The sequence below is a fragment of the Anomaloglossus baeobatrachus genome, chromosome 2 (assembly GCF_048569485.1).
Source record: "Anomaloglossus baeobatrachus isolate aAnoBae1 chromosome 2, aAnoBae1.hap1, whole genome shotgun sequence".
NCBI lineage: Eukaryota > Metazoa > Chordata > Amphibia > Anura > Aromobatidae > Anomaloglossus > Anomaloglossus baeobatrachus.
The window spans coordinates 794,010,151-794,024,670 of NC_134354.1; the positions used below are offsets into that span (position 1 = coordinate 794,010,151).

The window sequence follows — 14,520 nt, forward strand, 5'->3', positions numbered from 1 at the left end:
TGGTTACCACCGCACGGAGCTACACGTGCAGAGAGCAGGGAGCAGCGCACACTGAGCGCTGGCTCCCTGCTCTCCTAGTTACAGCACACATCGGGTTAATTACCCGATGTGTGCTGCAGCTACATGTGCAAGAAGCAGGAGCCGGCAGCACAGGCAGTGAGAGCGGCGGAGGCTGGTAACGAAGGTAAATATTGGGTAACCACCTTGGTTACCCGATGTTTACCCTGGTTACAGCTTACCGCAGCTGCCAGACGCCGGCTCCTGCTCCCTACTCGCTTCATTTGTCGCTCTCTCGCTGTCACACACAGCGATCTGTGTGTCACAGTGGGAGAGCGCCTTTGAAGAAAACGAACCAGGGCTGTGTGTAACGAGCAGCGATCTCGCAGCAGGGGCCAGATCCAGTGTCACACACAGCGAGATCGCTAATGAGGTCACTGCTGCGTCACAAAAAGCGTGACTCAGCAGCGATCTCGGCAGCGAGCTCGCTGTGTGTGAAGCACCCCTTACATGTCTATCCTGTCTCTGGATATTTGTATACGGCTTAAAATCTAGCCAATAAGAGCCCAGTCTTATCCACCAATCATGAAGACCCCAATGGTCTGAATGGAGAGCTCAGGGGTATAAGAAGGACTGTCCATTGTCCGGGTAGGCTCTTGCTACATGATACAATCTAGGATCTGCGGATCTGATTGGAAAGCCATAACCTGGATTATAACACTATATGGACCTCAGCATCGAATGCAAGGATTCGGCTGAGATATCAAGGACTACCTAAGGAAGGAACCCAGCTTGGGACAATCCAGTCACCTGGTACAGGCTTTACAGTCCCCAGCCAGCTTCCTAAATCTGGCGTTATTCCAGTCTCGGTGGGTGCCCGCCAAAAGCGGGGTGCTGCTGGATTGGAGTAAGTAGCCCTGGAAGCTGTGAGGCACGGACCTTCTAATCCCTGGTGAGCAGCGGAAGGGTGAGACTCTGTTGCCGGTTACATTTGTGTGTTTTGCTGGTTATGTGTTATGCGCCGTTAATTGTTTGGGGATCCAATAAAGTCTCATTATTGTGGTTCCCTCACCCTGTGTTGTCTGAGTAGTGTTCCGCCCACGGTTAAGGAGGCCGGCGTTCAGTTGGGATGAGCCCGGAGCCACGCTGTCTTTCTAAAGGAGGCCGGGCTAGTGGACGAGAGCACCCACTGACCCCCGTGTCTCCACAGGAGAGCACCCACTGACCCCCGTGTCTCCACAGGAGAGCACCCACTGACCCCCGTGTCTCCACAGGAGACCACCCACTGACCCCCGTGTCTCCACAGGAGAGCACCCACTGACCCCCGTGTCTCCACAGGAGAGCACCCACTGACCCCCGTGTCTCCACAGGAGAGCACCCACTGACCCCCGTGTCTCCACAGGAGAGCACCCACTGACCCCCGTGTCTCCACAGGAGAGCACCCACTGACCCCCGTGTCTCCACAGGAGAGCACCCACTGACCCCCGTGTCTCCACAGTCGTCACTCACCGTACACCGGGGGTGTTAGTCGTCACTCACCGTACGCCAGGGGTGTTAGTCGTCACTCACCGTACGCCGGGGGTGTTAGTCGTCACTCACCGTACGCCGGGGGTTGGTCGCTCTGCGTCGAGAGGTTATAATATTTCCACACGCAGTCGATCTGCACGAAGCGGCTCACCAGACCGTCCTACAGCGCAGGGTAAGTGCAGCCATTAGTACAGGACATGCAGTCCTATGTAAGGAAACATTCTCAATCCGCAGCGTGTAATATCTCTGCTTGCTGTCAGTGAATGGAAACATTTATTCAGGGCACAGCTATAGGAGTGCAGAGCTCACAGCGGCCCGGGGTCCTAACACTATTAACCCCAGTATTATTGGGGGTACACGGTAGGTGCGGGGCCGGGTACAGATTTGAGCCCCGGAGCCCCCAATTACATCTCTACATGTAGTGAGGATGAACCCTGCGCACAGCCTAGGGCTCGGTACAATGTATCAGCACAGACCAGGATCTGCTCAACCCCTGTGCTCTACATTGGGGGGCACTAAATGTAAGGGGGGGCACACGTGCGGGGGTCTCTGCCCTCACCCACCATAGTATCATGTACTCACAGGGTCGTCCTCGCAGATGAAGGCTGCATTGAACTGAGCGATCTCAAATCCAGCCTCTGCGGCCTCCATGTAATGGAGCAGGGCCCCGGGCCTAGGAGACAATGGTGGAACCATCAGGATGGTGAGAGTTATAGAGGAGACGCCGGGGGCAGGAGGACTCACCAGGAGGTCTGCAGGTAACTGTCCAGAGCTTTCCGCAGTGTGGCCCCCAGGTACCCGTTCTGCTCTCCCGCCCATTTAGTCCACCTGATGGAATAAGAAGATATATACATTGTGGCCTATGATGAACAATCTGATTTTGGAATTGTCCGCCCCCAGACATCGGCGTGTGGTGGTGATGATACCTGGAGGTCATTCTCATCTACTCCGAAGCTCATGAGACTTCATGAGAATGACCTGGGGTGAACCTGGGTAATCTCACATAGTCAACCAGCCAATCACAGCATGGGAATCTAGGCTCTGTTATGTCACCCAATCAGAGAAGAGGGAAGAGCCACGTCCTCACTGTGATTGAGTGGATGAGAACAGTCAGGGTCATTCTCACTCTGTCCTCCTCCCTTGTGATGTGGGACACAATGAGGGAATAGGGATCATCCTGACATAGGGATCATCGTGATTTTGATTTATTTTAGCCCGCTTAGATTTTGTACTAGGATAGGGTAACATCTGAGGTTCATTCTCATTCTTTTTAGAACTTCATGAGAATGACCTGGGGGGAATTTGGGTATTCTCACATAGTCATCCAGCCAATCACAGCATGGGAAGTTAGGCTCTGGTATTCCTGTCACCCAATCAGAGGCGAGGGAGGAGCCAAATCTTCACTATGATTGAGTGGATGAGAACAATCAGGGTCATTCTCATCTTATCGTCCTGGCAGACAATGTAGGAAATAAGAGGATATGGATCATCATAACATGAAGATCATCATGATTTTGGTTTATTTAGGCCCCCTTTGATATTGTGCCATAATACTGGTAACATCTGCGGTCATTCTCATTCTTGTTCTTCTTTAATGCTCCTAAAACTTCATGAGAATGACCGGGGTATTCTCACATAGTCAACCAGCCAATCACAGCCTAGGAATCTACTGGCTGTTATTCATCGCAGCCAATCAGAGTAGAGGGGGGACCAGATCCTTCCGCTCAGGGGTCATTCTCACGTTTGTGATTTATAGCACTATGTGAATGTAGGTATCATCATGACACGAGAGTCTAATGCTCATCCTGAAGAAGACACCAGTATGACACTGTACTCACATCACTGCATCATACGGCATTCGATCCACGACATCCGGGAGTCCCTCGATCCAGAAGGAGGAGAGGTGCACGGCGGCATCTATGTGTCCTCGGAAAGCTGAGCGCAGATAGTAATAGTAAGCTGCAGACTGAGAAAAGAATGATCAAGAGTGACCGCCAGAGGAAATCCGGACACAACTGTCCAACCGCGTCTATGGGAGGCTGAGAACCTGACGTACCGACTATATCTACAGGAGGCTGAGTAACGGACATACCGACAGTGTGTACAGGAGGCTGAGTAACTGACGTACCGACAGTGTCTACAGGAGGCTGAGTACCTGATGTACCGGCCGTGTCTACAGGAGGCTGAGAACCTGACGTACCGACTATATCTACAGGAGGCTGAGTAACGGACATACCGACAGTGTGTACAGGAGGCTGAGTACCTGACGTACCGACTGTGTCTACGGGAGGCTAAGAACCTGACGTACCGACCATTTTTACAGGAGGCTGAGAACCTTGAACTGGAAGTGTCTACAGGAGGCTGAGAACCTGATGTACCGGCCGTGTCTACAGGAGGCTGGGAACCTTGTCCCTACTTTGTCTACAGGAGGCTGAGAACCTGATGTACCGACCGTGTCTACAGGAGGCTGAGAACCTGATGTACCGACCGTGTCTACAGGAGGCTGAGAACCTGATGTACCGACTGTGTCTACAGGAGGCTGAGAACCTAATGTACCGGCCGTGTCTACAGGAGGCTGAGAACCTGATGTACCGACCGTGTCTACAGGAGGCTGAGAACCTGATGTACCGGCCGTGTCTACAGGAGGCTGAGAACCTGATGTACCGACCGTGTCTACGAGGGCTGAGAACCTGATGTACCGACCGTGTCTACAGGAGGCTGAGAACCTGATGTACCGGCCGTGTCTACAGGAGGCTGAGAACCTGATGTACCGGCCGTGTCTACGAGGGCTGAGAACCTGATGTACCGGCCGTGTCTACAGGAGGCTGAGAACCTGATGTACCGGCCGTGTCTACAGGAGGCTGAGAACCTGATGTACCGGCCGTGTCTACAGGAGGCTGAGAACCTGACGTACCGACCGTGTCTACAGGAGGCTGAGCTATATAAAGTGAAAGCTGCACACCAAATTCAGAGAAATATGAATAAGCATAACTGCTTTATGATACACAAGGAATGAAAAACACAACGAGCCATATGAAAAATGGAAAAAAAAAATTTAAATGTGACATTGCATAACTGCTGAGGATTATTTGAAAAAAAGAGACACTTAGCTAATGTATTGATCAATGCATTACTGCCCCATATCCAACTTCACGGTAATCTCTTATTCATGGGGTCCCTGACCAAATGTTACCTCTATATGCAGTTAAAACCTGCCTGTGTGCATGGGTACCTAACCAAATGTTACCTCTATGTGCGGCTGAAACCTGCTGTGTATGGGAAGTAAGGGACCTGGTTATATAGGAAGTTGAATAAACATGGCTAAAGGGCGGGACTGGGTTCTTAGACAGAACCCAGTCCCGCCCTTTAGCCATGATTATTCAACTTCAACCCATGCACACAGGCAGGTTTTAACCGCACATAGAGGTAACATTTGGTTAGAGAGCCCATAAATAAGAGATTACCGTGAAGTGGTTATGGGGCAGTAATGAATTGATCAATACATTAGCTAAATATCTCATTTTCAAATAATCCTCAGCAGTTATGCAATGTCACATTTCAATTTTTTTTCATTTTACATATGGCTTGTTGTATTTTTCATTCCTTATGTATCATAGAGCAGTTCTGCTTGTTCATATTTTTCTGAATTTGGTGTGCAGCCTTCACTTCATATAGATTGTGTATATTTTGGTTAGCACCCTGTTCACATTTACAATGGTGTTCCTGCAGTCATTTTGATTGTTACAGGAGGCTGAGAACCTGACGTACTGACCGTGTCTACGAGGGCTGAGAACCTGACGTACTGACCGTGTCTACGAGGGCTGAGAACCTGACGTACCGACCGTGTCTACGAGGGCTGAGAACCTGACGTACTGACCGTGTCTACGAGGGCTGAGAATCTGACGTACCAGCCGTGTCTACGAGGGCTGAGAATCTGACGTACTGACCGTGTCTACGAGGGCTGAGAACCTGACGTACCGACCGTGTCTACGAGGGCTGAGAACCTGATGTACTGACCGTGTCTACGGGAGGCTGAGAACCTGATGTACTGACCGTGTCTACGAGGGCTGAGAACCTGACGTACCGACCGTGTCTACGAGGGCTGAGAACCTGACGTACCGACCGTGTCTACGAGGGCTGAGAACCTGATGTACTGACCGTGTCTACGGGAGGCTGAGAACCTGATGTACTGACCGTGTCTACGAGGGCTGAGAACCTGACGTACCGACCGTGTCTACGAGGGCTGAGAACCTGATGTACTGACCGTGTCTACGGGAGGCTGAGAACCTGATGTACTGACCGTGTCTACGAGGGCTGAGAACCTGACGTACCAGCCGTGTCTACGAGGGCTGAGAACCTGACGTACTGACCGTGTCTACGAGGGCTGAGAACCTGATGTACGGACCGTGTCTATGGGAGGCTGAGAACCTGATGTACTGACCCTGTCTACAAGAGGCTGAGAACCTGATATACTGACCGTGTCTACGAGGGCTGAGAACCTGACGTACTGACCGTGTCTATGAGGGCTGAGAACCTGACGTACCGACCGTGTCTACGAGGGCTGAGAACCTGACGTACTGACCGTGTCTACGAGGGCTGAGAATCTGACGTACCAGCCGTGTCTACGAGGGCTGAGAATCTGACGTACTGACCGTGTCTACGAGGGCTGAGAACCTGACGTACCGACCGTGTCTACGAGGGCTGAGAACCTGATGTACCGACCGTGTCTACGGGAGGCTGAGAACCTGATGTACTGACCGTGTCTACGGGAGGCTGAGAACCTGATATACTGACCATGTCTACGAGGGCTGAGAACCTGACGTACCAGCCGTGTCTACGAGGGCTGAGAACCTGATGTACTGACCGTGTCTACGAGGGCTGAGAACCTGATGTACTGACCGTGTCTATGGGAGGCTGAGAACCTGATGTACTGACCCTGTCTACAAGAGGCTGAGAACCTGATATACTGACCGTGTCTACGAGGGCTGAGAACCTGACGTACCAGCCGTGTCTACGAGGGCTGAGAACCTGATGTACTGACCGTGTCTACGAGGGCTGAGAACCTGATGTACTGACCGTGTCTATGGGAGGCTGAGAACCTGATGTACTGACCCTGTCTACAAGAGGCTGAGAACCTGATATACTGACCGTGTCTACGAGGGCTGAGAACCTGATGTACCGACCGCTTCTACGAGGGCTGAGAACCTGATGTACCGACCGTTTCTACGAGGGCTGAGAACCTGATGTACTGACCGTGTCTACGGGAGGCTGAGAACCTGATATACTGACCATGTCTACGAGGGCTGAGAACCTGACGTACCAGCCGTGTCTACGAGGGCTGAGAACCTGATGTACTGACCGTGTCTACGAGGGCTGAGAACCTGATGTACTGACCGTGTCTATGGGAGGCTGAGAACCTGATGTACTGACCCTGTCTACAAGAGGCTGAGAACCTGATATACTGACCGTGTCTACGAGGGCTGAGAACCTGATGTACCGACCGCTTCTACGAGGGCTGAGAACCTGATGTACCGACCGTTTCTACGAGGGCTGAGAACCTGATGTACCGACCATTTCTACGAGGGCTGAGAATCTGACGTACCAGCCGTGTCTACGAGGGCTGAGAATCTGACGTACTGACCGTGTCTACGAGGGCTGAGAACCTGACGTACCGACCGTGTCTACGAGGGCTGAGAACCTGATGTACCGACCGTGTCTACGGGAGGCTGAGAACCTGATGTACTGACCGTGTCTACGGGAGGCTGAGAACCTGATATACTGACCATGTCTACGAGGGCTGAGAACCTGACGTACCAGCCGTGTCTACGAGGGCTGAGAACCTGATGTACTGACCGTGTCTACGAGGGCTGAGAACCTGATGTACTGACCGTGTCTATGGGAGGCTGAGAACCTGATGTACTGACCCTGTCTACAAGAGGCTGAGAACCTGATATACTGACCGTGTCTACGAGGGCTGAGAACCTGATGTACCGACCGCTTCTACGAGGGCTGAGAACCTGATGTACCGACCGTTTCTACGAGGGCTGAGAACCTGATGTACTGACCGTGTCTACGGGAGGCTGAGAACCTGATATACTGACCATGTCTACGAGGGCTGAGAACCTGACGTACCAGCCGTGTCTACGAGGGCTGAGAACCTGATGTACTGACCGTGTCTACGAGGGCTGAGAACCTGATGTACTGACCGTGTCTATGGGAGGCTGAGAACCTGATGTACTGACCCTGTCTACAAGAGGCTGAGAACCTGATATACTGACCGTGTCTACGAGGGCTGAGAACCTGATGTACCGACCGCTTCTACGAGGGCTGAGAACCTGATGTACCGACCGTTTCTACGAGGGCTGAGAACCTGATGTACCGACCATTTCTACGAGGGCTGAGAACCTGATGTACCGACCGTTTCTACGAGGGCTGAGAACCTGATGTACCGACTGTTTCTACGAGGGCTGAGAACCTGATGTACCGACCGTGTCTACGAGGGCTGAGAACCTGATGTACCGACCGCTTCTACGAGGGCTGAGAACCTGATGTACCGACCGTTTCTACGAGGGCTGAGAACCTGATGTACCGACCGTTTCTACGAGGGCCGAGAACCTGACGTACTGACCGTGTCTACAAGAGGCTGAGAACCTGATATACTGACCGTGCCACCGGGAGGCTGAGAACCTGACGTACCGACCATGTCTACAGGAGGCTGAGAACCTGACGTACCGACCATGTCTACAGAAGGCTGAGAACCTGACGTACCGACCATGTCTACAGGAGGCTGAGAACCTGATACCAACTGTGTCACTGAGAGGCTGAGAACCTTGTACCAACTGTGTCACTGGGAGGCTGAGAACCTAATATACCGACCATGTCTACGGCAGGAGGAGATATCATAACTCACGTGGTTTTGGGGTTTCCCGGGAATCAGCCCAAAATAGTTCAGAATTCCCAGATTGAACGGCGCCTCAGGATTGCCAAGTTCATCGGCTCGCTGCCAGAACTCCACGGCTTTCTCATAATCCTTCTCGTACTGTTCATAATACCAGCCCAGACTGTTGAGCGCCGGAACAAAGTCCTGCCGAGAAGAGTCACAGAAATATCCAACAGAATTCACACACATATTGCAGCCCAAGACTTAGTAACTTAAAGGAGACTTTACCATTAGCAGAAAAACATCAAAGTGAAACATGACAGTGTGTACGTTTCGCTGAAAGCTTCCTCACGGGGCTCTGACATGGATCTGTCAGTGAAGGGTACGGTGTCGTCTGTGCTGTTTGTTTATATAGCAGAAGATAAATCTAGATCATGTGACCACTGATATAAACAAATAGAGATGATCGAAGGATTGACTCCATCACTGGATCATGGAACCCGGGGATGGGATAAATAGCCGTTGTTGTACAATGTAGCCGGAGAAGGAGTCTTACCATCTCTGCTGCCTTCCTCAGGAACTCCAGCGCCTTGGGGATGTTCTGCTTCACGCCCTGTCCCTGTAAGAAACACCAAGAAATCAGCAAAGGACGAAGAGAAAGATCCACAATGAGATGGAGACAAAGCACGAGGATCTAGAGAGATTGAGAAGATCCAAAGGCGAGGACGTCCTGCACCCAGCACCGGGCTCCTAACGGACCACAGGCCGCCATCACTACTACGACTCCAAACATCCTCTCTAGAAGGTCATAGGGACAGGACACAGGGGACAACTGCTGGATGCTCCAAATAATGCCGCCAAAACGAGAGCCAGAAGAGCGCTATATAGTGTGCCGCCCCTGTGCCAGCAGCCTGCCGCTGCTCAGGTCCGGCCCTTCCGGTGGGTCTCCGGACCCCGGGGATCCCACGGACACTTTGAATGAAAAAGGGGAGGATTTGGTGGACGTATATGTACGGGTTGGGCCGTACGAGGTTCGTGACGCCACCCACGGGATGTGGTGATATTGGACACCACCGCTGCAGTTATGGGGCACCCGGGGGAGATGTTGTGCAGCAAGTTGTTAACCCCTCCGTGTGCAGGGATGGTGGCCCCGGGACCCGTTGGGGTTTGGTGGTGCAGGGAGATGGGCGACCGCAGGGTGCTGGTGTACTCACTATTAAGAAAACACACGAGTCTCTGGTAAACCAAGGTGATGGTGGTCGGTGCCCGCAGCCGGCTGCGTTCGGTTCCCCCACCCGGATGGTGGTCTCTGTCTTTCTCCTGTTTTAGAACGGTGGGCTGCCTTTGCTTGCAACTTCAGGAGTCCGCTCCCGGCTGGTTGTGGCCTAAGGAGCCCTTTGCCCGCAGACGCTGGCCCGTGGGATCTCTGAACCGTGGTAGTGGCCTGTTATCCTCCTCGGTAGGCTGTTTGCCTTCAAATCGGCACTTTGGGTGGGACAGGACCTCTAGTCTTGGCCGCAATCAGTTAATTAACCAGTTCCAGTCGCTTCTGGACCTAGCTTCAGGATCTGAGTACCCCCTATGTGCTCCGGTTTCCGAGTCGGTTCCCCGGGTCAGTACCGACGGGCTACAACCCTGTCCCGGTCCACCTCGGATCCATCGAGCCGTCTTCCCGGCTCCTGCAGATGTAGACCGCCGTCTGCCTCCTAGCCAGAGGTACCAGGGCTCCAACCCTCCACTCTCCTTGAACTCTGAAACTCAGCTCCCAGAATTGAACTGAACTGAACTTTTCCCCGCCCCGGGCTGTCTAAAACTCCTAGGTGGGCGTCTTCCAACTGCCTGGTTCCGCCCCTTGGTATGTCTATCAGCCCTTAGGGGGTGACTAGGGTTTTAAGGGTTGGCTGCTGTCAACTGTGAGGGAAAGGTGTTGTGTGGGGCCCTATTTGTGACTACCTGGCCCGGCCAGGGCGTCACATATAGCATTCCCTTATAGCACTATATAGCACTGTTTGGTCCCTATACTCTACTGTTATTTGGTCACTATATGGCATGATTATCATTTGAGCATTTTACAGCACGTTTTGGGCATAATATTGCACCATTTCTTTGAAGTCACCGGGCGGCACAAGGCGGCTCGTCTGACTGATGATGACCCCTACACCAGAAATGTCCGTCCAGGCTCTGACCAGGGTAATATTTCCGGCACGGAGCCCCGGTGGAGCCATTTACACTGAGGACATTTTCTGGCCTTTGTCCTGACTATTTGGGCCCCATGTTAGATTTTCCATCCACAGTTTTTTGGGGAATTCAGACAAAACCCCGACGTAGAGCTCGGAGGAGAGCACAGAATTTATCTGACCCCAGACCTTGGATTGGCGCTGTATAGCAGAATTTCTCGGATGTTATGATGTAGAGCAATTGGGACAATATATTATATGTTAGTAGCAGTTTGACACTATATGGCACTATTATTATTTGGCACTTTATAGTTTTGCATTATTATTTGAGCATTGTATATCAGTATTATGTTAGTACTACACAGCACTAATGTCGTATTATAGCATAAGCATTTTATTTTGTAAACCTGTCATATGGTTCCAGAGATATGGGCCTTATTATTTAGGGCAAATTATTATAGTCTTTATAATTGAGCGTGGCTCGGTGTAATTATGCAAATCAGCCTAAAGAGCTGCCTGAAAGGAACATGTGAGCCACACCCCAGAGGATTCCGTGAGCCACACCCCAGAGGATTCCGTGAGCCACACCCCAGAGGATTCCGTGAGCCACACCCCAGAGGATTCCGTGAGCCACACCCCAGAGGATTCCGTGAGCCACACTCCAGAGGATTCCGTGACGCCCCTGGACTATCAGGTCGTCACAGGGTACTGCACAACCTGCCCTTCCGTGCAGCATTCCGCCTCCCTCTTGGTTCTGGGTCCCTATCTAAATGGTGTTGCCTCCAACAGCAGATCAAATCCTAGATACACCCTGCACCACACCCACCAGACACCAGTGGACAGCTTGAGTGGAATAGAATCGGCCACCTGGGGGGTCAGGGAGAGGAGGTGAGGAGTGTAGTCAGTCTGTGAGTGGAGAGAGAGTTGGGAAGAGGCCCTCAAGCTGTGAGGAGCTCAGAGGAGGTTAGAAGCGGTGGCTCCTAGAGAAACTGCCTAGGTTGCAGATGGTGGGTGGTGGTCTGGGCCTAGAGGAGTCGGACCCCCGGTTGCAGGGGATTGTGGCAAGGTGCCTGGACCTGTCGAGGAGGACGGCCGACAGTCTAGCACTGTCAATGGTCCGGGACCAAAGGCAAGATGGGGTACACAGACCCTAGGTCAGGAAGTGGCTTCAGGCGACCCGACAATTCACCTGAGGAGAACGGAGCCTTTATGATCTGTTCCCACCCGCTCCAGAATCGAGGCATTAGTGCAATGAGGGGGATAGGACTTTCCAATCCAAAACGGTCCAGAAAATCCCAAGCGTGAACCCTGAGAGCAAGCTGCCACACTTAGCCACAGTGGGGAGCGGGGCCCGGCAAGTTCCACACTACTGGGCCACCACGTTGAAGTCAAACTTAGTGCCAGGAGGCAGGACACGGATCACCAGGCAACACTATAGGGGACGGGACCCGGACGAGCTCCCCTCAGCGGCAGCGGTACCCAGAGACTTTGTTTACCCGGATGTCAGCGTCTGCTTATGGACTGAGTGAGTACGAGAGCGACCCCTTCATCCCACGGCACCCCTCACTGAGTCCCAGGGCATCCCCCCTACCTGTGGAGGGTTACGACACCTTGCTGCCCCCACTCCATCACCCTGGGTACTCCCAACGGCAGCGGCGGTAATCCCCAAATTTCCGTACACCACGGGTGGCGTCACGAACTATATATCAACTCCCCTGTAAATATCCCTCTTACATTTGAGTGGCCGCACGACCCCCGGGTCCGGAGACTCTCGAGCCACAGCGAACCCGAATCCAAGCAGCTCGGCTGCTCCCACAGGGGCGGCACAATTCCGTGAGCCACACCCCAGATGATTTTGTGAGACACACCCCAGAGGATTCTGTGAGACACACCCCAGAGGATTCTGTGAGACACACCCCAGAGGATTCTGTGAGACACACCCCAGAGGATTCTGTGAGACACACCCCAGAGGATTCTGTGAGACACACCCCAGAGGATTCTGTGAGACAACCCCCAGAGGTTTCTGTGAGCCACACCCCAGAGGATTCTGTGAGACACACCCCAGAGGATTCTGTGAGACACACCCCAGAGGATTCTGTGAGACACACCCCAGAGGATTCTGTGAGACACACCCCAGAGGATTCTGTGAGCCACACCCCAGAGGATTCTGTGAGCCACACCCCAGAGGATTCTGTGAGACACACCCCAGAGGATTCTGTGAGACAACCCCCAGAGGTTTCTGTGAGACACACCCCAGAGGAGCATGTGAGCCTCAACCCTTATTAAAGACCAGAAGAATTAGAAATGAATAAAAAAGCCGAAATTTCTGGAACTGCATGGCAGATGTACATAAAAAAAGGAAAAACTCAGAAACAGCGAAAATACATTAAGGGTGAAGATTGTCTGGTGACAGGTGCCCTTTACAGTGTATGTTGGTATGATGATTGCAGTATATGGCGCTGACCTGTGTCCCTGTACGTAGCTGTAATATAATATTATGCTCCAGATTATGTAGAATGATATTTGGGAAGTTTTATTATTATATAGAATGATGACAGTTTGAACAGTGAGAGGAAAGCACTGGACAGAAGAGCTTGCACTCACCCTCAGTAACACCACTCCATAGTCGTACATCATCACGGGGTCCTTCATCTGTAGGGCCCCCTTCTCATAGAACTTTACTGCCGCCTCGAGGTTGGAGGAGATTCCCTGCTGACCCCAGAACAGCATCCGGCTGACGGCTTGCTAATGAAATACAAGAGAGTGTCAGTGAATACTGCCACAAGTCATGCCCCGCCATATATTATTATTACTCATTATGATAGCGCCATTTATTCCATGGTGCTGTACATATGAAAAGGGGTATACATAATAGGGACAAGTATAATCATGTACAATATAAGGCACAGACAGGTACAGGAGGAGAGAGGACCCTGCCCGCGAGGGCTCACAGTCTACAGGAGAGAGGACCCTGCCCGCGAGGGCTCACAGTCTACAGGAGGATAGAGGACCCTGCCCGCAAAGGATCACAGTCTACAGGAGGAGAGAGGACCCTGCCCGCGAGGGCTCACAGTCTACAGGAGGATAGAGGACCCTGCCCGCGAGGGCTCACAGTCTACAAGGGATGGGAGAGAGGACCCTGCCCGCGAGGGCTCACAGTCTACAGGAGGATAGAGGACCCTGCCCGCAAAGGATCACAGTCTACAAGGGATGGGAGAGAGGACCCTGCCCGCGAGGGCTCAGTCTACAAGGGATGGGTGAGGATACAGTAGGAGAGAGGACCCTGCCCGGGAGGGATCACAATGTACAAGGGATAGGTGAGGATACAGGAGGAGAGAGGACCCTGCCCGGGAGGGCTCACAGTCTACGAGGGATAGCTGAGGATACAGGAGGAGAGAGGACCCTGTCCGCGAGGGCTTACAGTCTACAAGGGATGGGTGAGGATACAGGAGGAGAGAGGACCCTGCCCGGGAGGGATCACAATGTACAAGGGATAGGTGAGGATACAGGAGGAGAGAGGACCCTGCCCGGGAGGGCACACAGTCTACGAGGGATAGGTGAGGATACAGCAGGAGAGAGGTCCCTGCCCGCGAGGGCTCACAGTCTACAAGGGATAGGTGAGGATACAGGAGGAGAGAGGACCCTGCCCGCGAGGGCTCACAGTCTACAAGGGATAGGTGAGGATACAGTAGGAGAGAGGACCCTGCCCGCGAGGGCTCACAGTCTACAAGGGATAGGTGAGGATACAGGAGGAGAGAGGACCCTGCCCGCGAGGGTTCACAGTCTACAAGGGATAGGTGAGGATACAGGAGGAGAGAGGACCCTGCCCGGGAGGGCACACAGTCTACGAGGGATAGGTGAGGATACAGCAGGAGAGAGGTCCCTGCCCGTGAGGGCTCACAGTCTACAAGGGATAGGTGAGGATACAGTAGGTGAGGA

The 14,520-nt window shown here is 52.7% G+C and overlaps 1 protein-coding gene across 1 annotated transcript in view; it reads right to left on the reverse strand.

The window, feature by feature from the left end:
- Nucleotides 1-14,520, reverse strand: part of LOC142290097 (protein sel-1 homolog 3-like) — a 172,029-nt gene that overhangs the window by 27,898 nt on the left and 129,611 nt on the right. The window contains exons 14-20 of the mRNA XM_075334031.1: nucleotides 13,186-13,326; nucleotides 8,961-9,023; nucleotides 8,435-8,608; nucleotides 3,363-3,490; nucleotides 2,269-2,352; nucleotides 2,107-2,197; nucleotides 1,597-1,684 (exon numbers count right to left, since the gene is read on the reverse strand). Coding sequence (XP_075190146.1) covers nucleotides 1,597-1,684; nucleotides 2,107-2,197; nucleotides 2,269-2,352; nucleotides 3,363-3,490; nucleotides 8,435-8,608; nucleotides 8,961-9,023; nucleotides 13,186-13,326 — 769 coding nt within the window. The remainder of the gene's footprint in view (nucleotides 1-1,596; nucleotides 1,685-2,106; nucleotides 2,198-2,268; nucleotides 2,353-3,362; nucleotides 3,491-8,434; nucleotides 8,609-8,960; nucleotides 9,024-13,185; nucleotides 13,327-14,520) is intronic.